Consider the following 24,238-nt stretch of genomic DNA (forward strand, 5'->3'; position numbering starts at 1 on the left):
TGACCCAGCTTCTCTTCCTCTTGCAGCCAACTTTCCCCGTCTAGTTTGACAGTCTCTCTCTCTCTCTGTGTCTCTCTCTCACACACACATACACACACATGTACACACACACACTCAGGCACACACACAAACAGATTGGATCTTTCTTTCTTCCCACCCCCTCTCCCCACTGGAGACTCCTGGATTCCCTTCCCAACCCTACCTGTTCCATACAGGTACCACCCACACAAGTGACGTAGAGTTGGCCATGACTATTCAGTCACACGACATTCCCCAACCACACTCACCCAGCCAGTTATTAGGGCAGAGAACCGGTTGGTAAAAAATTTGGACCCCACCTCTGAGAGGAAGGAGAGACTTGAAGAACTTTAGGAATACCGCCCTCTATTGGAGAGCAATATATTATCAAGATAGGCAAATATGGATTGGCTATAATCAGCCAAACTTGTAAATTACACGGCATTTTAATTATTAACCAAATGGTTTTTACTGATCTTCCTCTCACTCCCCCTAGTCATGTTATCTCAAAGGCAAAATAAAAGAGGAGAAAAAAATTCTAGAGCCAAGCAGTACTTTGAAGTATCAGAAATAAATTCTGTTAAAATCTTTCAGATTTAATAGGGTTTCAGTTAATTTTAGCAAGTACACAACAAGCAGGAAGTATGCAGTAGTTATGTATATATCACAATGCAACATTTACTGTAGCTAGGACTTGGTTTCTTCTTTTGCTAGGGGTAGTTAAAGGATTTGGATTTTTTTAAAATTAATTGATTTTTTTAAAAAAATACTGCACTTTAAAGTTCTGGAATTAAAGTGTTATAAAGTAACTTCTAATAGATTTACCTTGGTATGTAAAATATGCTTTATTGCTACATGGTTTAAATACATTAATGTATTTGAATAATTAGGCCCAACAAAAGACAATACCTGTTGAGTTAGGTGAGAGGATAATATTCTGTTATGCCCATGAGTAAGAACCTTGTTTGGAGTTTACAAGGCAAACTTCCTAGCTAACAACTCTTTTCACGCCTTGCCACTTATCTGAATTAAGTAACTCTGTCTAATAACACAGCTGTCTTCATGAATCAGCTGGAAAGAAATTTATAACTAGTTCTGGATTCCTAATTCACATGTTCAGTGAGGTAAAATAAGTCAGAAACACATACTATTTAATAACACATACATCTTAGCCTCTGCAGTCCTGCCAAGCTGAAATAGTTAATTTAATCATCCCAGCATAATTTAACCACCCCTATATATTTTGTTTTGTGCTACTTATAACACTTCATTTTAATCAATTATTCTTTATAGTTAAGAAAAATTCTGCTGTCATATTTAATTCTGCTGTCTCTTAATTTTACTTTGTATATATGTAACTGCCCGTAATTCCTGGATTTACATTTAAACCAAAAACTGGCTTGCTTGCTTTAAATCTCCCAAGCTTTTTTTCCAATTCACTTGTTGAGCATATATAGAGGGAGGTAGAGTAAACATTCAATTTAACAGATTAGGGAAGGGGGGAGGGAAATCATTGCATCCAAATATTTGTTAAAAGCTACAAAATTGCAAATGGAATTTTATGCATGCATAGTAATGTTTTATACACTGTTTTGTGCACTGATAATGAATAGATTCTGCCTACCGCATGTAAACTAAAGTCTGATAAATTGAGAATTTATTCTGTATTTATTCAGTCCAAACAAATGTGTTTGGCTTTGAGAATTAAACCATAAACCAGTCAGCCACTTTTCAACTGAACTGCTGTGTGACTATAGTCAATATATTTATTGGTTTAGGAAGTCATGCAAACACGAAAAATGATGTAAGTGGAAAAAATTCTGGTTAAGATAACTATTGATAAACATGCACACACAGCCTCTGATTATTTGAGAGCATAGCTAGCTTAGTTTTACCTTGCCTGTTAAGATGTAATTTTTTGATAACTCTCTAATCATCAAAATCCTATGAAAACTTCTGAAACCATATCTCAATTATTAGTCCTCTGTGTGGATTTCTATAAAAAGGAATTCTCAGTCCTCAGTAACTACTGTGACCCTTAACTAAAGTTGAAATTAAAACCGCAATAAAAGATCTGAAATTGGATAAAACTCTAGATATAACAATATTACGTGTAATATCCTAGGAGACTTTCCAAAAATTTTTTGGCTAAACCTGTATCTCAAATAATGAAATAGATTTAGGAATGTGAAGAACTTTTTTTATGGAAATAAAGTTCTTTTTATTTATACAGAAGGAAATTAGGAGAGTCGGACTGACTTTTGTTTAATCAAATGTAAGAGATAAGCTTTTCATTGCAATACTTGCAGAAGAGAATATATTTTATAACTGAAATGTTACATCCTGATCAGACTAGTTTTGTTTCAAAAAGATGTCTGAGGTAAAATGTCAGATCTATTTTGAAGGAAATCAGAAAGATATGTTTTTAAAATATGGCTATAATCTTCCTTAATGTGGAAAAATGATAATCTAGATTGGTTTTGTTGTTTGCACCATTCACAAATGAGTTGCAGTTCGAACTTTTTAACATGGATACAGAATATTTATAAAACAAAAGCCAAGATAATAATAGCTTTTTATCACAATGTTGTAAAAAGAATCCACTTTTCCTGATTTGTTTTGTTTATTACTAAAAAAAAGAGGCATCGTTCAATATCAGTTTTTTATGCCTGTAAAATGTTGAGGGTAATTGTGTAACATTAATAATTAATAAATTGAGTAGTATTTTGGAGAGAAAGTTTGTTACCAAGTCTACTAAAATAGATGAATGGAATAAGCTATTTGAATTATGCATTTAACACTTGCTGGTTTTTAATGTAAGAGGTTCCCAATCTAATAAATATCTAAAATATTTCTGTACTCCAAATATAAGTCCATTTTTGCTATAGACCAAATATCACAGCTGCATTAGATAAATGTTTTGCTATACATATTATATAGAGCAGGGGTGTCAAACTCACATTGTCACGCCAGAGTCACGTGACTTATCAGGACCTTTTCCCCCTTTCGCTAAACTGGGCGAGGGCATCCAGCCCATGGGCCAGGAGTTTGACAGCCCTGATGTAGAGCCTCCTGAAGGCAAGGAGAAATTGGATAGTGGTATATTCTTCTTCTCTTTAAGTACATGGTACATGGAATGCTATGTGATTTTATATTTATGTATAAATAGTTCAGTATATCATGCAGAATTCAGCCAGGCCTTATTTACTAAAGGCCATATTTTGTTTTGCCCTGTACTTGAGTGGTCTCCAATCTTTCTGGCTTTGTGGACTGGCAACAGAATGGGGAAGAAGGGATGGTTCTGTGCATGCACTCATGGGTACATTCCATTTGTGCAAGAGGCAGGCACTTGCGTGCCACTTGCGCAGCCCAGTTCCTAGAGACCCCTGGTGTACTTGATGAGATATTGGTATAGAGTAGGATAATTTTTCTCATTTTCAGTTGAGAACTTCAGAAATAGATACTTCTTAACTTTGGGATGATCTCAAAGTTAAGACCCCCTGAAACCTGATTCCTTGGTAAGGCTCTTCAACTTTGAACCTTGATTGTTTCAGTCTTGATAAAATGGCAAATCATTCCAAGATGAAATATTTATCCTCCTTGTCCTTTGTAAAATCCAGCGGACACAATGCAATTTAAAAGTTGGTATGTTTAATTATGCTTCAGAACTTAGTCAGCACTTTCTCCCTTGAAGACCTGATCAGGAGGTTGCTACACATTTGCTGATCTTTCAAGATTGATCTGCCATTATGTTTCCCATGTTCCTGATTGGAAGATAAATATTTGCAATTATTGTCTTGTGTTTAATAGTTTGCCAGATCCAAACGCTGTGCAACCGGGTCAGCACCTATTCCTGTCCCAGTTCCTGCCCACCTGGCAGCCGAAAGCATGCAAATGCAAGTAGATTAATAGGTACCACTTTGGTGAGAAGGTAACAATGTTCTGTATACCTTTGATGTATGACCATGCTGACGACATGACCATGGAAATTGTCTTCGGATAATGCTGGCTCCCTCATCAAGAAACAGAGATGAGCACCGCCCCCTAGAGTTGGGCATGACTGGACAGGGAAACTTTACCTTTATTGCTGCTTTGGCTTATCTTATATTCTTCAGTATTCCTGTATATTCCCTATTTTTTGTCTCATGTGATTATATTATTTTCATATACAGGTATTCCTTGCTTAACAATGGTATTGTGATTACCAATTCTGTAGCCAAGCAACACAGTCATAAAGCGGGATGTCATGTGATTATGTCAACTTATAGAGGTGGTTGTAGCAGTTCCAACTGCTGTCATTAGGTGAATCCTATACAATCACAGTGTCCCAAGCTCACATGATCACCATTTTCAACTTCCTGTCAGCTTCCCCACTGACTTTGCTTTTTGGATGTCAGCAGTAAAGGTCACAAATGATGACCATGTCACTATGAGACACTGCAACTGTTGTTATTGTAACCCTGTTGCCAACCAACTGAATCACAATCCCGTGATCATGGGGACACAGTAACCACAACTACAAGGAATCCTCATAGGTCCCTCTCATTCAGCACCATAATAATTTCAAACAATTGCTAAATAAGTGGTTGTTCAACAAGGACTACCTGTATTACCTTAGAATTAAGCATTAAATATTGTTATTGGCTTGAATATTGTTTCCAAATCCAAAAGAATTATAGAACCTGTGATGCAACCCTCCAAATTTAGATAAGTATATAGAAATTTAAAGTAACTAACAAGTACATAATTACTACCAGCATAGAAACTGTTTTCATACAAAATTTATTTCACATGTTTATTGACATATCCACATGTAATTTTCAGGCATGATGCAACATTAGATGTTAGTAACAATTAATGTGGAAAATAAATATATACCAGTGATGTGACTCAAAATGATACTTTTACTTATTGATTACATTTTTTTTTGACAAACCACCGGAACCACCAGTTAGTTTTAATGAAAAATTATAGTAGTGTTTCAGTTACTTTTTCAATTGACTAAGCCCATTACAGAGATGGAGTTTTAAATAAAATTTATCCATCACATTTAAGGTTGTGGGATTATTTTTATGGGCCACATATAAATAAAGTGAATGGAGGAGACAAAACAGCAGCATTTAGTGGATTAATGTCAGGCACCAAATTTGTACCTGAAGCTTCAAAAAAGAGCTTATACCTTTTAAGTTAAAAAAGCTTTATGAAAAATAATTTGTATAAAATGTGTGGTCAAAAAGGTATCTGGATAACCATAAAAAGTGGAATGATAGAAATTGACATTAATAACTAGAAATCAAACCTTGGAACAAACTGTAATCCTGCACCAAACAACATATTTTTATACTGACCTACACAGCACAAGACATATATATATATTTTAGGGCAGTGGTCCCCAACCTTTTTATCGCCGCGGACCAGTCAGCCTTTGATAATTTTACCGTGGCCCGCTGAGCGCGCGCAGGGGTGGGGGGGCGTTGTTCGCGATGACACATTGATTGTTTATATATCACGTGCGTACCAGCGCGGGGCTCTCTTCCCTGGAGCCTTTGCGCACGGCCCAGGAGCTTTTGCGCACGGCCCAGGAGCCTTTGCGCTGCAGCGATCATGTCCCCCGGCCGCTGCAGCGATCATGTCCCCCGGCCGCTGCGCGGCCCGGTGCCAGGTACTCCACGGCCCGGCACCGGTCCGCGGACCGGGGGTTGGGGACCACTGTTTTAGGGCGTGTCAAATTTTTCAACTTTCAATTTCCAAACATTAGGGGTGCTCAAAAGTTGTGACATGCCTTGGGGGTTGTAAAGATATTTTGGTTACTTTAATATAATTTAGATGTGCTTGGTAAGTAACTACTAAATATCATAACTTTTTAACATTTCATTTGTTTGTGAATACCTGTTGTTTTTTTTAAGGTAAATACTTACAGGTTTGCATAGTTTATATCTGTTGTTAAATTAGATCTGTTAGCGCTGTGCTATGTTTTGCATTTGATTCCAAGAAAGCACTTCAGGGCACAAGACCACAAATGCAGCATCCATCTAACGCTCACCAGAAAAGATACGGCTACTTTTATAGAGCTACGGTGCAGTGTTCAGTCCCATGTGATCTGAACATTCTACTTGGAATTAAATTGCAAAGCCCTGCATTGCACAGTTCCAAAATCTACTTTCTGATGGGCCATTGGAATTTCATATACTGTAAATGCTAGCATATGTGTAATACTTAATCAGTACCAACATTTTGATATGATAAGACCGTAATTACATTTATTACAAGTTTCAAATGGCAGTTTATATGGAACTATTCTTAAATTTTAGAAATGTAGAAATTATTCAGTAGTCCTTAACCCGTCCATTAAAATACCATAGTTAATTTAGCGAATTTATATTTTGGTTCAAGTGCTATCACTTCTGTACTATTTAACCTTGTTCCAAACACAGAACAAAGAAAATATTTGCCCCTCCCCACTCCAATAAGCACTTGCTATATTTTCAATTAAGTTAGTCATATAAAACTTCTATAAATATCTGTAAGTATGCGTTAGCGCACAAATTACTTAGAAGATACATCTCTAGTACATAATTTAGAAATACATAAAGAAGAGGTTTCTGAGAATATTCTAGTCATTGGAATTTAAAAAGTTATTGGCACATTTGGTGGGGAAAAGTTCACTTTTATTCACTGAACTTGATATGCTATTGCTGACTAATCAAAAATCTTTGGCTTAACCATTAGTTAAAGACAAAGATTTATGGTAAAAATAAATATATAAGAATGACTTACAGTATATACAAAAAGTACAACCAATATTCAAGCTTTAAAAAAGACAAAACCTATGTATATATCAATGCAGGCTTTCATAGGCAACGTTAATCCAGTGGTGAAGAGCTGTGGGGCTAACAGAATGTGGTCTAATTCTTTAGGATCCTGATATTTTGCCAGCAATTGTGGCTGCTGTCTTCAGAGGTGAAAGTTGCCTGCTCTCTAGTACACAATTGCTGACAAAATGAATTAGACCATAATCTATTAACCCAGACATACCTCATCATCGGAAAATCTGTATATATTTGGTGTAAGCAACATTCAGCAATGCTAATTTTTAAAATATGACCTATTGCACATTAAAGATTGTTTTAAGCCTGGTGCTCACACACCTAGTCTTAGAATGTGGAATTAGCAGATTTAAATTTACCTGAAAAACACATGTCCATATCACTGTGTACAATGGTGGGATTTTCTGCACACACTATTAGTACATAATCAGAGTAAATAGTGCCTTTGAAACAGATGCAGAATGCCAAGGTCTCCCTACTCAGAAACATAAATTACTATTTCTAGACAAGAAGGCTTTTGCGGGAACATGGTTACAAGATAACTGCACTTTCCTTTAGAAATTCAGCCATACAACATTGCATCAATTTGTGAATATAAAGAGTTGGATCCACATGAAATTTGTTGCAGTTAGCTCTCATTGTTTCAAACAGGATCAAAATGCAATTAAGTCTAGAAGATCCAAAATCATTCACTAATAGATATCTACTGTCAAAAAACCCACTCCAAAGTTACAAATATCAGCAAATGTTTGCTTCCCTTAATACGCACTTTTTCCAGCAATTTACCCCTTAAAAGCAAAAAAACCCAAACACTGCAGTTCCTAAAACTGAACAGAGTTACATAGTACAAGCTAATCTTCCTGATGTTAGAACCAGTTCTTAATGTCATGGTTTAGTCCTATTAATGTAAATTATTAACTTCTGTCCATATGTCCATATCTCTCCTGAATAATCAGTCAGCCATGAAATTAGTGGGATTAAAATAAACATATTCTGGGCTTGGAGATAGGAAAAAATCTTAGTATCTTGATGGGCAGACAAGTTTGAAACCCCCAATTTTAATTTAAGCATTCTGCCACAAAAAGAAAATCAAAGTCAAGTAACTATCCACAAATGAGAAAGAATGATAGGTTACGTTACTTTCTATCTCATTTGCAGTTCCATAGAATTTGCCTGACAAAATACTTACTATTCTCTTCTGATATTTAAATAGTATAGGCAAATATACTGAAATACATGTCTATTCGTTGTTGGGAAAATTATCTTGCTATCTAACATTTGGTGAGAGAAGTTTCAGCAATGCAGGAAAGGTGGGATCAGAGGAACAATGTTAAAGCTTGACCTAACACGTAATTCAGACTCGAAATAACAAGTAATTGTAGTTCAGTCAAATTTTGCCAAGAGCATTCCAACAAACCACACATCTCAGGGCGCTTCCCTTCTCTTTTAGACCGTGGTCAGATGTCCTTGCCCAGACAACCAGTTTCAATGTGTTATTTTTTTTTCCTGAAAAGCAGCCAAGTGCTCTCAAGATTAAGCTGGAAGCAGCCAAAAAAAAAAAAACCAACTGGGAAAAATTCATATAGCTCCATTTCACCCAAAAAAAAAGAGAGTAAATCTATCCCTTTCCATGTTGATAATTTGGATTTTAACTGCATTTTTTCCCCCAAAAGACTAGAGATTAGTTAATGCATAGAAGATGGTTTAGGGTGTCTTAAAATTTAGATCTGTAACACCAAACAACTTTGATATGAAAATAACATTTATAAAACAAACAGGTTTTCACTTGCATCCATCATGTTGCTCAAAGACATCTTAAAATCCATTCAATCTTTTTAAGTTCAGCTGGGATCCCTAGGAAAAACTCTCATTTCCATTCCATTTTGTGATCCACTGTTTTTTTGCATGGTTCTCTTTAGCTTTTCCATCTTTAATCTGTCTTTCCTCCTTACGAATTCTTACAGCATGGTAGCGGGGGATGCTGTCATCGTACCTGGAACGCTGGAAGAACCCGCACTATAAGAAGGAAGAGACAATGTCACAATGCTCAATGTTATTAAACAAGTATGGTCTTACCCAGCCTGGAGACCCCCAGATATGTTGCACTACTCATCTCTTTATCTCTATCTTGAAGAAATATATAGTCACAGAGTGTATATTTAAAGAAAGGGACAAATACAATACTGGATGTCCTACAGGAAAGTCTCACCAAGATGGCAATCTAAGCTTGCCAGGAAAACTGTCAAACTCAAATTTATTTTACAAAAGTAAAATCACTTTGTAGTCAACCTGGTAATATTTTTTATTTAGACCATACCTAATTTACCTGGTTCAGTAAAAGTATACAAACTGATCATTCACTTTCTAGTTTATACCCAATAAGACATACCTTTGGGAATCTATTCCAACGAATCTAGGATTATGGAGACTAGAGATCAAAATTAACGCAGGCCTGGCATCAGAATACACCATGGCCAAATGCCAAAATCCACGCCACAGACAACCTGCCAGAACTTAGGTCAAGTTCAAAGTTAATTTTAAGGCAGGCACACAGAAAAGTGTCATCCAGGTAGCTCTCATCTCCTCATATCCCAAAACATTATTTTAAGGGGGAGAGACACTGGAGAAAGATGGGGAGAATAACAGCCATCCAATTTGTGCTACTCATAGTGTTGTTCTTCGTATGAATGAATGTAAATCCAACTCTGGATCTAGGCTTTCTTTTTTCCCTTGTCATGCAAAAAAAAAAAAATTGGGCTGAAAAAAATGCAGCTCAGGAATGTTGCAGCATTTTCTTCTCACTGAGTTGCGCCTTCCTGTCACCTTGCAATTTCCCAGGGGTATAGGAATTGTTATGGAGCTTTGCTTGGGAAATTACAATTGCCTGAAGAACCCCATGAAGGCTTGGATAGGGAGGAAGCTACTGGCCGTGGGGCTCAGTTCTGAGAGAAAAAAAGACAGCATCACCTTGGTATCTCAGAGGGAACCTCATGCAGGTCTCCATCTACCTAGCTGAGCACTTGTGTTTTCTCTCCTATTTTCCAATATTTGCAATCATAGTTTGAGTTTCCCTCCTGCGTATGATTCTTCTGTATCATGTTTCCTTCTACTAACAAGGTCTACAGGCGCTTTCACCTTATGTACAAGAAATGTCAGCCAACAAGGCTAGCAGATCTTCAGAAGATAGGTCATATAGCTGTGATGGTGAACATGTGGCATGTGTGCCACAAGTGGCATGGGGAGCCATCTCTGCAGGCACGCGAGTTCTTGCCCTATCTCAGCTCCAGTGCACATGCGTGCGCTGGCCAGTTGATTATCACCATCTCTGGAGAGCCGGGGGGGGGCGAGAGGCTGTTTTCACCCTCCCTAGGTTCCAGGAAAATCTCCGGAGCCTGGGGAAGGTGAAAAACAGAACTTCCAGGCCTACCGGAAGTTTGGAATCGGACCATTTCCAGCTTCCGGAAGGCCTCTGAAGGGCTGGGTGAGTCCATTTTCACCCTCCCCAGGTTCCAGGAAAACCTCTGGAGCCTGGGGAGGATGAAAAATGAAACTTCCATGCATGCACATACAATTTCATCACATGAGGACAGAAACGTTCGCCATCACTGTCATATAGCAACCCTTCTTTTTGTTTTTCAAATAGCCTGGATCAATAACTTCTTATTATTCAGACTATTGCCCGGAGATGTCATAAGATTTTTTGGGGGGTCATGTTAATTATTTAAAATTCACAATGTTTCTCCTGCTCTTCAACCCATTTGGTCAACATACAACCTGTATTTATAACCCACACTTGTCACTTTACTGTATAACTGTTATAGCAAAGACTCGGGCAGAGAAATATATTTTGATCAATTTGAGAAGCCTTCCTAACTGGGACTTTAGACATAAAGCAGCAAAAGAAACTGGAAATTTCGACAATCCAGGTACAATACACATTTATATCTATGCATTCAAGGTAAACACAACATTAGCCAGCATGCAATAGGCACTCTTTAGAGAAAAAAATGCAGATCCAAATACAGAGAAAATAAAATGAAAATTCTGTAGTAAACTTCCATAAAAACTGAGAATTGAGAATTGCCTTATAGTGGAAAGAGCGACCATAGCAGTAAAGGCTTTTGGCATGCATTTGTGTTAATAAAGCTTATTACCTGCTCACTAAAAAAATAAAAATATGTCTTGCATTTCAAAACACAGTCCATATCTTACTGACCCTTATTATGAACAACAATGGTTAAACCTTTAAATACAGATGCTTAAATCTGGAGGTAGACATAGTTATAATCTAGTTATAACAGTTCTATATATAATATCTGAGAAAAGCTCCATTAAATTCAAGAGAGCTTTAGCACAGGAACTTATTAACTATTGGACTTGATTGTGGTTCAGGCACAAGTCAGAACAGAAAATGTTAAATAGTTGAATAAATGGTAATATTTATTATTATTGTTAATTATATCTATATGGTCTCCTTTTCGCATGCATTCATCTAAATGTTGGAAAGACTGCCCAGATAGGTTTGAATTCATCCCATTGAATTTTTTCATTAACCCGTGTATGAAAACTAGATTTGTGGTTTAAAATTGTAACCCCAACACTTCTGTGCTGCTTTGTCCTTTAAGAGGTAAGTGTTCACACAAATAGTTTTAAGGAGACTCAAAGACTATTTCAACCTAAGTATGAACATGCTGTTATTAGATAAGACAGATGGAGTTTACTGAGTGTCTGGTTGTTTGTTAAGAAATGACAATTTAGCTCAGCACTTTTCTTTCTGGGAAAGTGCTCTCCTCATATCATTGAAGGTCTGCTAGTGAAGTGGTGCCCAACCAGTCCATGGCATGTTTAGTAACCAGCGAACCCTACTATAAACTGTGAGGGATCTAGTTTGCACGCTCCTCTCCCACTCACCCACCCACCCTCCGGTCTGCGAAATAATTGTCCACCATGAAACTCGTCCCTGGTACAAAAAAGCTTGTGGACTGCAGTACTAGTGAGCCCCAAAATTTTATAGGAGATTTAGGATGATCCTCTAAGAAGGACCAACAGTTTACTCAACTCACAGACCGGTCTTTAAAGATTTGCTTGGACATTAGCTGCTGGCAAGTTGTTTTTCTGGAAAAGCTTCTTCGAGTTTCCCGCCTTCTCAAGGAACTGAGCCAACATTCTTTGGAACACAGTTTGAAAGCCACCAGAGTGGCTTAACACAGGACTTCCCTCCTTACTTCATAGAAAAATCAGAAGAGGGTTCCGGAGATGCGGTTAGTCTCCCGGACTGTGGACCCAGTGTATTTAGGACTGGGACGCCAACTCTAAGTAGCAAGTCTCCAGAGTGGAAGGGGAAATGCATAAGTAAACAGCAGTTTAAAAACATCTGACAGAAGGATTGGCATATTCGTGCACCGAGAAAGATTATTCTAAGGAATGTAAGCAAGCATTAAAAAGAATTGATATTTTGAAACGAGGCAACCAGCAGAACAAATGCAGCAAGCTTTGAGTCGTTAGCCACCGCAACCAACCTGCAGCTAATAAATTCAAAAAGCAATTACCAATTACAGAAGTGGATCAATACTATGCATCAGAAGTAAGCCTCTCTTTATCAGATGGCTGAGCATGGATCTCAGCCTTGTGATATGTGGCATCAAAATGATCTTTCTTATCTCTCTTGAAGAAACCACACTATAAGGAAGCAAGGCACTTGGTTAATATTAGGGTCTAATGTGGGGAATAAGAAAAAAAAGGAGAAAAGATTGAAATAACTTGACTGCTCTACCTGAATGTTAAAAATCTGTCTTGTAAAATAACTACAATAGGCTTGTGGTTATAATTTCCCCCATTACAGCTAAGTCCTTTATTAGCATGCTCTAATGTTTCAATTATGAACTTTGAACAGTAGCTCTCAGTAGATGGGAAAGCCTTTTTAATCATTATTTTGAGAATGTGAAATAAATATATAATGCTTGTCAGAGTAACCAGGACCTGTTTGCTCCCTACAGATGCAACAGCTACTTTTCTACAATAGATTTGATCTTAGAGACAAGCATATGAAATGTGAATAAATGTAGCTTTGATTCGGTATTCAAAATTACTTGATAAAAATCTTTTTGACTGTGCCCATGCATAAAAGATGCCCAAGGAACTTAGTGCCCTGTTTCTTCAATGAATTTTAAACCCTAGATTCTGACTAATTCGAACAGCATTGGCACAGCAATTCTATTCAATCTCATAGAGCACCTATGGAGGTCCGATAAATCCGAATCGAACCGAGCACTCTTAACAACCTGCACCAAGGAGTACATCAGGGCACTTAGGGCAGCAAAGAGATCTTATATTGCCACCTTGGTTGCGTCCGCTGAGTCCCGCCCAGCCGCCCTGTTTAGGATAACCCGCTCCCTCCTAAATAGGAGGGATACAGGGGAACCCTTGCAGGGTAGGGCTGAGGATTATGCCCAATTCTTAACGGACAAAGTTGCTCGGTTTCGGTCGGATTTGGACTCCACCTCTGCAGATCCAGCCGAGGCACAAGAGGATGAATTGGTAGACCACCCCTGGGTTGAGTTTCAGGATGTTGCCCCTGAGGACGTGGACAAGGCCATGAGAGCTGTGAGTGCCTCCACCTGTGTACTGGACCCGTGTCCCTCCTGGCTGGTTGCCAACAGCAGCGAGGTGACACGAGGCTGGATCCAGGCGGTTGTTACCGCCTCCCTTCGGGAGGGGCACTTCCCCGCCGCACTTAAAGCGGCGGTGGTGAGACCCCTCCTGAAGAAACCATCTTTGGATCCAGCTGTCCTCAACAACTACCATCCAGTCTCCAACCTTCCCTTTGTAGGGAAGGTTGTTGAGAAGGTGGTGGCCTTCCAGCTTCAACGGTCCTTGGAGGAAGCCAGTTACCTTGACCCCTTCCAGTCGGGCTTCAGACCTGGTTACAGCACAGAAACCGCTTTGGTCGCATTGACCGATGATCTCTGGAGAGCCAGGGATGGAGGCCATGCCTCCATCTTGGTTCTCCTTGACCTCTCGGCGGCTTTCGATACCATCGACCATGGTATCCTTCTGCGACGACTGCAGGAGGTGGGGGTGGGAGGCACTGTCTTGCAGTGGTTCTCCTCCTACCTCTCGGACAGGTCACAGTCGGTGTTGGTTGGGGGACACAGATCGACTCCTAGGCCCCTAACATATGGGGTGCCGCAGGGGTCGGTCTTGTCCCCCTTACTATTTAACATCTACATGAAACCGCTGGGCGAGATCATTCGGAGGCATGGGATAAGATACCATCAATACGCGGACGATACGCAGCTGTATCTGTCCGCCCCATGCCAACTCAATGAAGCGGTGGACGTGATGAACCAGGGTCTTGAGGCCGTCAGGGACTGGATGAGGGCAAACAAGCTTGTACTCAACCCCGAAAAGACCGAGTGGCTGTTGTGTTTCCCTCCCAATAATTTGGCTTGTGTTCCATCGCTCAGGCTGGGGGGCCAAACATTACACCCCTCAGACAGGGTTCGCAACTTGGGAGTCCTCCTGGACCCACAGCTGACCTTTGATTACCATCTGTCGGCTGTGACCAGGGGGGCATTTGCCCAGGTTCACCTGGTGCGCCAGTTGCGACCCTACCTGAACCGGGAGGCTCTCACAACAGTCACTCGTGCCCTTGTGACCTCTAGGCTGGAATACTGCAACGTGCTCTACATGGGGCTGCCCTTGAAGAGCATCCGGCAACTTCAGCTAGTTCAGAATGCGGCCGCGCGAGTGATCGTGGGCGCACCTCGGTTCGCCCACATAACACCTATCCTCCGCGAGCTGCACTGGCTACCTGTTGATCTCCGGGTGCGCTTCAAGGTGCTTCTTACTACCTATAAAGCCCTTCATGGTAGTGGATCTGCGTACTTGGGAGACCGCCTCCTGCCAATTACCTCCTCTCGACCCATCAGATCTCACAGGTTAGGCCTCCTCCGAGTGCCATCTGCCAGCCAGTGCTGGCTGGCAACTACGCGGAGGAGAGCCTTTTCAGTAGCAGCTCCGACCCTCTGGAACGATCTCCCCGTGGAGATTCGTACCCTCACCACCCTTCAGACCTTCCGCATAGCCCTTAAGACCTGGCTATCCCGTCAGGCCTGGGGGTAAAGAGTATAATCCGCCCCCACCCGAATGCTGAATGAATGTTGCTCGATTTTAATTATACATTGTGTTATATGTCATTGTATGTTTCCCCTCCCATATAAGTTGTTAGCCGCCCTGAGTCCCCTCAGGGAAAAGGGCGGCCTATAAATAAACTTAACTACAACTACAACTACAACTAGACCAAATAAAGTTCAGCTGAGTTTATTGGGACTTTAAGTAAATGTATATAGAACTGAAGATTAAGAGTTCTCTGCACATTTCAAATAATTAAATAGGAACAAGCATGTTGATAAAATATAACTCACCTTCCACAATAAGAACACCAACAAAGCAAGCATTAATAACCCAGTGAGAATAGCAACCAAGATGATCCACCAAGGAACTCCATGATATAAAGCTACTGTTTTTGCAGGAAAGACGGTAACTCGAACCTACAAAAGGAGGAGAAAAAGATGTCATTACACAGGGAAAAGTTAGCCAATGTGCTACGATGCTGATTCTACATCTATACTGAAGCACTCAATGTTTTTCATCCACTTTTGTTACTTTTATATGTGTTGGATTCTTCATTCCGAGAGCCCAACTTCATGTCCAAAAAGATGGGCTCTTGGCCTTGCCAAGAATTATAAACCAAACATTTGTAGCGTATCAAGTAGAGGCTCCCTTTGAATTACAAACTATTTCAGTGCAAAACTATTTTCAAATTATTTATCAATCACATTGTAAAATAGAAGGAACTATCCTCTTTCGCTACAGTTACTTTTTTTGAAATCTGCACATTCTTATTAGAATCTGTGGTAACTCAGATTTTTCACTAGAGTTTTCTTCCTGAAAAAGGTAGAAAGGTGTGCCGCTGGTCTTGGCAATTGGAGTCATTCTGAAGGAGGCTTTAAGGTCACTTTTTCTTTTGAGGTTGCACACTATTGATCTAAAACATTTTACTCATTCACAAGAACAATGCAGAATCATTTGCCTCCCCTAAACAGTACCACAGAGTTTCTTTGGGAACCAGCTCTGGAAATGATGAATTTCTAAATGCTATTTGAGGAAAAGGTGTAACTAACATCTAGAAATTAGTGACCAAAAGTGTCTAGAATTTTCCAGGTTTGAATGTGCTGTACTATCCCACTGAAATGGGAGGGAGGGAGGGGGGAAGGATTTACATTCAACAATTCACACTTATGACAACCATAAATAGAGAAATATTGCAGACTCACATTCGTAGCTTCATTTGTCAGCTTGACGTTATCCGCAGCAGAGAGGCCAATTCTAGCTCTAACAGGAATGTCTAGATAATTCATTTTATAGAATTCCTATAGGGTAGTAAAAGAAGCTTTCTTTAGAACAAATACAAGAACTCAGTTCAAATCTGTGTAAGGAAAGTTTATGGACTCTACCTCTAGGAAAGTGCTGTTCCACAACCTTGAGCGTAGTACTACTATGGCTTTACTGTCTAAGCCTTGCAAGGAACATGTTATGTTGACGCAGTTTGCCTCTTCGTTGCATTCCTGCAAGTAATACACAGAAAGCTTTCAAAAAATCCTTCACTCAAAAACAAATATACAGCATTTGTTTTGCAAGGTTCATGTAGTCCTATGACACAGCAAGTTTTTTCCCCCAAAAAACAAATGGAAAAACACTGATAAAACAATACGAAAATAAGAGGAAAGAGGACATTTGTATGAAGAAAAAAAGAGAAGTTTTTTTAAATCTTATTTTCCTTGTTCAGTTTCTTATGGCCTACATCATGGATTGGATTCCAGTGAATGTGAAATCCAGGTGTTCATGGATGGCACAATTTTACTCTTGCTCAAGAATTTATAGAACAGAAATACTGGATCCAAGCTGCTCGCATTCTGTTGTTGCACATCCCATTTTGCCCAACCATGAAGACCACTGGCATCAAAGAGGCAAGAATGGCAGGACTTTCCACACTCACAAGGAGGCCTAGGAAAATCACTCAGTTTTTTTTTAATGTTCTCATTAGAACTTAGGGATTGCAGCCGCAGAGGTCTCAAGTTTATTTTAGTGCTACTGCTCTAATCACCTGGTTGGATAAATCCCTACTTCCATTAATTTCACTGAAGAATAAGTTCAGCATATGTGTATATATATGTACATGAAGGAGGCTGGGGGGTTATTTTTATAAAATATATTTCCATTTTTTTTTATCTTTCTGCCTTTTTAAAAAAATTACCAATGGCTTATTTATTTTGCCTCTGAGTCAATCTTGACTCCTGGCAACTGCCTGGACAGGCAGTTTTCTTAGCAAGATTTTTGGAAGTGGTTTGCCCTTGATGCCTTCTTAGAGCTGAGCAAAAGTGATCAGCCAAAGGTCACCCAGTTGACTTCACACCTAAGGCAAGACTAGAATTCACTGTCACCTGGCTTCTAGCCTAGGGACTTTAACCACTACCTCAAACTGGCTCACTCCAAATGGCTATAGGTAGCCTTTACATGCTTTCTTATGTTTCAAGTTGTCTCTGACTAGAATTTAGTTTTCAATCAATCCTTAACATGACACTGTATGGACTGATCTGAGAAAAATTGTGCCGCCATAAAACTATGCATCTTTAAGATGCCCTCAAACATTTGTGGGTGTTTGGAAATTTTAAATATGGGTGTTTTGAATGTACTAAGTGTAGTTTAATAGGTGTACTTGACAATAGACTGCTTTTAGTAGACTCTGAAATCTGAAAGAAACAAAGCAAGTGTGGAGTTCTGGTTATTTTGAGACACACGCCTTATTTCTGGTTCCAAAAATAAATACTGAGGGGGAAGTTGACAAGGCAATTTGTCACTGGTTAAATAAGTGCTTACCAATGTCTTATATTTTCTTTCTGAAAACAAAGAAAAGCTTTTGCTACCATCTATCTGCTTCTCTGCAACTTCACGTTTTATCCGAGAATTTCGAGACCGCTAGAAATATGAACAGACGTACAAAAGTAGTTAACATAAAGCATGCTGTGGATAATTTTAAAAAAATAAACAGAAACAACCGTTTAAGGCAGATTTCACTATTGAATTCTGTAGCCAAGTTCACAAGCTTTTATTAAGTTTCCATTTCAATATCGTTTTCAAAAGTCTTCAAAGATTTTATTGGGAGTGCTAAGGCAGGGTAAACGACAAAAAAAATATCATGCCATTGTGACATATGTTATACCCATGTCATACATGGGACAGGTTCTTTCAGGTAGCTCAGTCCTGGGTTATAAAGAACTTAGCAAACTCTGCCTCTAGGACCAAAGAGGAAATAATTACACTGGTAGCATATAAATATGTTGTTGTGGGTTTACTTGCCACAAGCAGGAAGATGGAACTTGTTGGGATAGAGGCTGCTTAACGGAATGCATACAGAATTTACAAAGCAAGGAGTATGAACATTCCACAGGTTATTTATGCACAGGTATGGGCTTCCTCAAGAGAAAGGAAGGGAAACTTTTCTATCTATATTCTTCGTTTCTAATTCAAGCAGATACTGTATGCTATCTTTTCCCGCGTTCCAGAAATTTATTTATTTTTATTTCATTTGTATCCTACCTTTATTTTACAAATAACTCAAGGTGAAGAACATATCCAGCATACATCCTCCTGTTTTCCCTACAATAAGTGGGGGCCAAAAGCATGCAAGGTGGGGTGGGCTGAGAGACAGTGACTGGCCAAGGACACTCAGCTGGCTTTCTTGGCTAAGGTGGGACTAGAACTCAGTCACCCACTTTCTAATCTGATGCCTTAATCGCTAGTCTAAATGGTTCCACCAGAAAACCGCGGTAGACAAAAGCGCGTACGTGACGTCATCACAGCGCGACGAAAACATCGCGCTGTGAGCGGTAAATTTAAAATTAAAGCGAAAACCTTACCCTAACCACCCCAAACCTAACCCTAAACCTAACCCTAACCCTAACCCTTAACCTAACGCTAAACCTAACGGTAACCCTTAACCTAACGCTAAACCTAACCCTAACGCTTAATGTAACGCTTAACATAACCCTAAACCTAACCCTAACCCTTAACCTAACCCTAACCCTAAACCTAACCCTTACCTTTATGTGAATCGGCTTGCTTTAATTTTATTTTAATTTTAATTTAATTTATTTTTTAATTTTTTTCGTCGTGCTGCTGATGACATCAGGTACGCGCTTTCGTCGAGCGCGGTTTTGCCGACCGCAGTTTTGACGGGTCACGAGTCTAAATGAGCTCATTCTTGCCATTGAGATACAAAGGCAAGATTATGTGTGTAATTTCAAGTTTTATTTGATCATCCCAAAAAAGGAAATAATCTTTTTTCATACATTCCAATTATGTGAAATATCAGCAGGACTTGCCAAAATAGCGTGCCAAAGAAACTGGCAAAGATCCTGAGGTGTTTCATTCTTTATTTTTCAAAAAGCCGAGATTGAGCCAACCCAATCACCAATCCCTTATAAATACCACAGAACAGCCATTTTAATTGAAAAATATGCAGTCACGCTCATTTACCTGAACATTCAAAAGGTTTATTTCATTTTGAGGAGTACACTGTAATTCTCCTAATTCCTTCGAATGAATGGAAACCAAATAGAGCAACCACTTGCCTCCTCTCAGTTCTTTCGGCCACATAATTTCCAAGAAAGCTGTACCAAGTGTTTTCAGTGGTTTACCTAAGTTCGTGATCTGTCAGAAACAAAATACACGCATTTGCCCATATTAGTAGATAACATCCCTTAAAAAAACTATCGTGTAAAATAAATACAAATATTCAATTTATTGTGAATGTATTCCCTTTTTGCTTATTATGGCAAGATAGTATAAAACTCTCATTTCAGCCTTCTTCTGTATAGTCTTTTCCACATGTTTAGGGTCAGGTTGAAGGAGGTTGCTCAACATGCAATACAACCACAAAGAGTGTGTTATGATACATGAGCCATTTCATTTATTTTGCTTGAATCTTTGATTTTGAGAAAAATCTAACCGAACCAAAATCACTTGAATGTATGATTTTAAAAACAATTCTGTTTCATATAAGCAGCTTGAGGGCAGGTGAGTCCTGGGGACTAGGAACATCTGAAATTAGTATTTCTAGTGATTCCTATGGCTGATTAGCACTATTAGTTTGATAGTGCTTCTTCTTTTTATGGAACAGGACTCTGACACACCAAAGATTCCTGCTGATGGAAGGACGTTCCTGTAACTCTTTGCGTCACTCCCCACTCCTTTTCCTGAAATCCAATCTGGGGCAAGTTTATTACAAGTTACCAAGGAGCAAAAAAAAGGGGGGGGAAATGTGTCTCTTTTCTCATTACCAGTGTGAGAATCCTGTGGTAATCGTTCTTATCATGGGAACTTAAAATCTAAATCACTACATTCCCACCATATTTACTATGGAATGAGCTCTCATCTCACTCAAATTCTTTCTTTTCTTCTCTTTTTCTCTTTAACAGCACGTGTATACTACCAAATTAAATAGATTGGATGCAGTGTTGATGCATTCTCTAAAGATGGAAATTTGCATCTTTACAAATGTTTTGGATAAATTCAATTAATTATAAGACCGAAGAACATATCAAGAACCACCCACCTATCAAGAGATGATTATCAATTATAAATAAACATAGATTTTTTAATGTTAGCAGATATTATTTCTTAATCACTATACAGTTTGGGATTTTCCCTCATCCCTACCCTTTCAATTAATATTTCTCAGGAATATGCACTTAATGATTCATCTAAAAGATATGAAATAGTTTGAATATAACATGCAATGGTACTGTGTCCCTTATTTCTCTCTCTGTTTTTAAGCACCCAAGTGTACTGGTTGATTTCAAGCAGTGATACAGCTATAGGCACAGCTGAACACCTGTGCATTGTTTTTGCCAGAAATGCAAAAGTTAACTACTCCCTGGTGAGGATCTTTTTTTTTAATGCCATTGAGATACAAAGGCAAGACTATGTGTGAAATTTCAAGTTTATTTGATCACCCAAAAAGGAAATTAACTTTTTTTTTTCATGTATGCCAACTTACCCTGAATTCATATTCAATTAAACTACCGATCTCATCTTCAGATTTCATTGCACTTTCCCCGTTGATATTACCACCAAAATACACCTGGGAAGGTTTAGCAACCCTGTTGTAAAAAGAAAAAAAAAACAAATATATGAAAATGACCTTAAAGAGGGACCGTTTCTGGCACTGAATTCTAAAGGACACTTACCCTGTAAGTGATAAAAGAAGTTCAATAACAACTTTAGCTTTTGCAGTAATTGGTTCCAAATTAGTCTGATTGCTTGTCCTGCAACAAAAAGGAAACAAAAGGATACTTTCAAGGAATAGTTAATTATTTTCATGTTATAATGCAGATGCGTTCACAACCTAATCCATAGTCATATCTAAGTATTATAAACAAAGCAGGTGAATCCAATTTTTTTTAAAAAGATCTTACGTTTCCAATTTCAGATTGATATCCAGCTCCTTCGTATCGACATTAACCTTGGTTGTACTTAAAATTACATAAAAGGTAACCTAAGAAAAGGAATAAAAAGAGTGATTACACTATATTGCAGGCATACTTCTTATATGCCATTAATTTCCTGGGATTGATTAAAAACTGACGTACTGGCGGCAGTGTCTTGTTACTGAAATTTACTAAAGCCAATGTTTTAGTAAGATGTTTTACAGTAAGCATTGTATAATTTCTAGCTTTTTACATTGTGTATCCTCCCCGATTCTCACTTTTTGCTAAAAGATGCGTCTTCTCTTTTAATATTACTTTTATGACTTCTGCCATAAATAAGAAACAAGGAGTAGCTGCTTTGCTTAATTTCTGATACGTTTGATCATACAGATAAATATGGTTCTGCTTTAATTTTTAAACTCAGTCATTTAATGAGAGGAGAGTATGCAGGTATTCCTGGAGTAACAGCCTGTCATACCCCTGTCAAAGCCATTCATTTACAGAGCATTAAATGGAATTGAAAAAAAGTGAATAATGACCAGTTCTCACACTTCACACTTACGACCGTTCCAGGATCCCCACAGTCATATCATCAAATCAGAAGGGCTTGGCAATTGACATGTATTTATGATGGTTGCAGCATCACAGGGTTGTGGGAATGTCATTTGCAACTAGGGAGTTTCTAACAAGCAAAATCCTCAGTTTACCGACCTTGGAAGGATGGAAGGCTGAGTCAACCTTGAGCCAGTCAGAATCGAACTGCCAAACTGCAGTCAGCAGAAGTAACCTGCAGTACTGCATTCTAACCACTGCGCCACCACAGCTCATAAAAGAAACCATACTTACGGTAGAATTTCTTTTGAAAGGATTTCCAAGTTCACAGTCCACTTGAGAGCCATTTGAATTAGGACGACAGGCAATGGGTTTTTCCTGAATTAATTTTAAAAAAAAACAGCTGCATCAAGCCAAAATTAAGTGAAACCACAGTATCTTTGAACATCCTCATCATTTGGCGGAATTATTTACCAAATAAGCTTGATTTATTCTGAGAGAAGAATAAGTCAAGCTGTCGGGAAAGGTTGCTACAAGTCTCGCTTCATGAGCGTCTTCGCCATCTTTCAGTGGGTGCATGGCATTGGAAGGACTGTTGGTCACTGTGATTTCAAGGGCGATATCTTTCTGGTCTTTGAGAACAAGCACTGGAACATTGTTTTCCCTGGAGAAATAGAACAGTGTCACATCACTGGGAACTGGATGTGGGTAAAAGTGTTAGTGCCATGTTTCCCCGAAAATAAGACACGGTCTTATTTTCTTTGGACTCCCGAAATAAGCACTTGGCCTTATTTTCAGGGAAGCTTTATTATTTTTTTGAGGTGCAGGAGGCAGCGAGCGTGGTCACCTATAGCTACTGCTGTGTTGCAATATTTCAGGGAGGGCTTATTTTAGCACATGCACTCAAAAGCCCAATTGATCTTTTTTCCAGGTAAACAGGGTACCACATTATTGCAAATTCCTTCTGTAGACTTACATGGGGAAATAGGCATATCTTTCGTCGTTTCCCTCTTTGGTGCAAAATTTGTAATGCATCTTCAGATTGCTGTGGCATATGTTGTCTGATCCACAGCCTTCTTTCAGAAACTGCACCTAAGAAAGAATACAAGTTCAATGGTTTGGTAGCAAATGCCACAGGTGATATAACAAAAATCAAGAGGAAGGAGGTTTTTCTAATTTATTTTATATATGCCATGTATTAATATGAGCCGCAGTCAGCTGTCTCATTATATGCAACCATAAATAGGAAAATAATTCAGTCTCAATATCTAATCTATCACTCCCATCACATTGTATTGCATCCACAGAAAGCTACCTTCAGTTTTTCCTATCCTATTTTTTTCATTTCCACAAATTAGTACCTTTGCTATTCCACCTGGATGGCATAAGACCCACTTCCCTATTTCTACTTTGTTTCATTAATGTTTCATTAATGTTTAGATCCAACAGGAACAGGATGGATGAATCAATGTTGTCATGAGCCTTATTGTCTAGACCAGGGCTCACCAAACTTGCCAATTTTGCTCCTGATTTGTGGGCTTCAACTCCCAGAATTCCCCTGCCAGCATGGCTGGCTGAGGAATTCTGGGAGTTGAAGACCACAAGTCTTAAACTTGCCAAGTTTAGAGACCTCTGCTCTTGCCCATCAACAATTCTCAGTACTAAGAAGTCAACATTCCATTCATCAGAAGCAGCGGGGGGGGGGGGGGGGCTTGTATTTGAACCAGCATTTCAAGCTCAGGGACTGGTGTATCACAACCCTTAGTGGTACAAAATTATGGGAAGGAGGCTACAGAGCCATCAGTCTGTGGGAAGAGGAACATAATTTAATGTGCCTTTTTATCAACTCCAACAAGGGAAGGAGGATCTACTTTTCATCCCCAATGCTTGCAACCTTCTTTTCTTGACAAAATAATATACAGTATATTGGCACTGACTAAAGTGGCAAACATTGTTGAGATAATATTTCCTTTTTTAATAGATTTTCTAATCCAATTTTCTAATGATGATATAGCATACATAGAGTCTTATAGATATCTAGCATAAAGATTCAAATAGATAACTTACTTCTGAATGCACTGTGTTGGGCTCACTAGCATTCAGAATTGGAGTAAGATCTGGCAGTGACCTTCCTTGTCTTCTGGGTTTTTCAGTGGTCTCAGGGGTATGAATTGCAATGCTAAGAGATACAGGAATTGGACGTAATTTATCTTTGATTTTTTCCTAAGAAATAAGAGAGAAGGTTCTGATTAATATATGGATTTCACTCCAACTGGGTTGATTTGGAAC

The 24,238-nt window shown here is 38.8% G+C and overlaps 1 protein-coding gene across 2 annotated transcripts in view; it reads right to left on the bottom strand.

Moving 5' to 3' along the window:
* Positions 1-5,908: 5,908 nt before the first annotated feature.
* Positions 5,909-24,238, bottom strand: part of ITGA6 (integrin subunit alpha 6) — a 72,900-nt gene continuing 54,570 nt past the window's right edge. Inside the window, exons 13-26 of one of the 2 annotated variants that reach the window (XM_032215272.1) lie at positions 24,017-24,172; positions 22,926-23,041; positions 22,424-22,613; positions 22,244-22,327; positions 21,386-21,465; positions 21,158-21,235; positions 20,968-21,070; positions 19,446-19,619; positions 17,787-17,885; positions 16,364-16,474; positions 16,184-16,279; positions 15,272-15,397; positions 12,395-12,524; positions 8,774-8,861 (exon numbers count right to left, since the gene is read on the bottom strand). In XM_032215272.1, coding sequence (XP_032071163.1) covers positions 12,417-12,524; positions 15,272-15,397; positions 16,184-16,279; positions 16,364-16,474; positions 17,787-17,885; positions 19,446-19,619; positions 20,968-21,070; positions 21,158-21,235; positions 21,386-21,465; positions 22,244-22,327; positions 22,424-22,613; positions 22,926-23,041; positions 24,017-24,172 — 1,521 coding nt within the window. In that variant the 3' untranslated portion in view covers positions 8,774-8,861; positions 12,395-12,416. Of the gene's footprint in view, positions 8,862-12,394; positions 12,525-15,271; positions 15,398-16,183; positions 16,280-16,363; positions 16,475-17,786; positions 17,886-19,445; positions 19,620-20,967; positions 21,071-21,157; positions 21,236-21,385; positions 21,466-22,243; positions 22,328-22,423; positions 22,614-22,925; positions 23,042-24,016; positions 24,173-24,238 lie in introns of both variants that reach the window. The other variant, XM_032215263.1, reaches the window with a different exon arrangement.

This window comes from Thamnophis elegans, chromosome 1 (assembly GCF_009769535.1).
Source record: "Thamnophis elegans isolate rThaEle1 chromosome 1, rThaEle1.pri, whole genome shotgun sequence".
Lineage (NCBI taxonomy): Eukaryota > Metazoa > Chordata > Lepidosauria > Squamata > Colubridae > Thamnophis > Thamnophis elegans.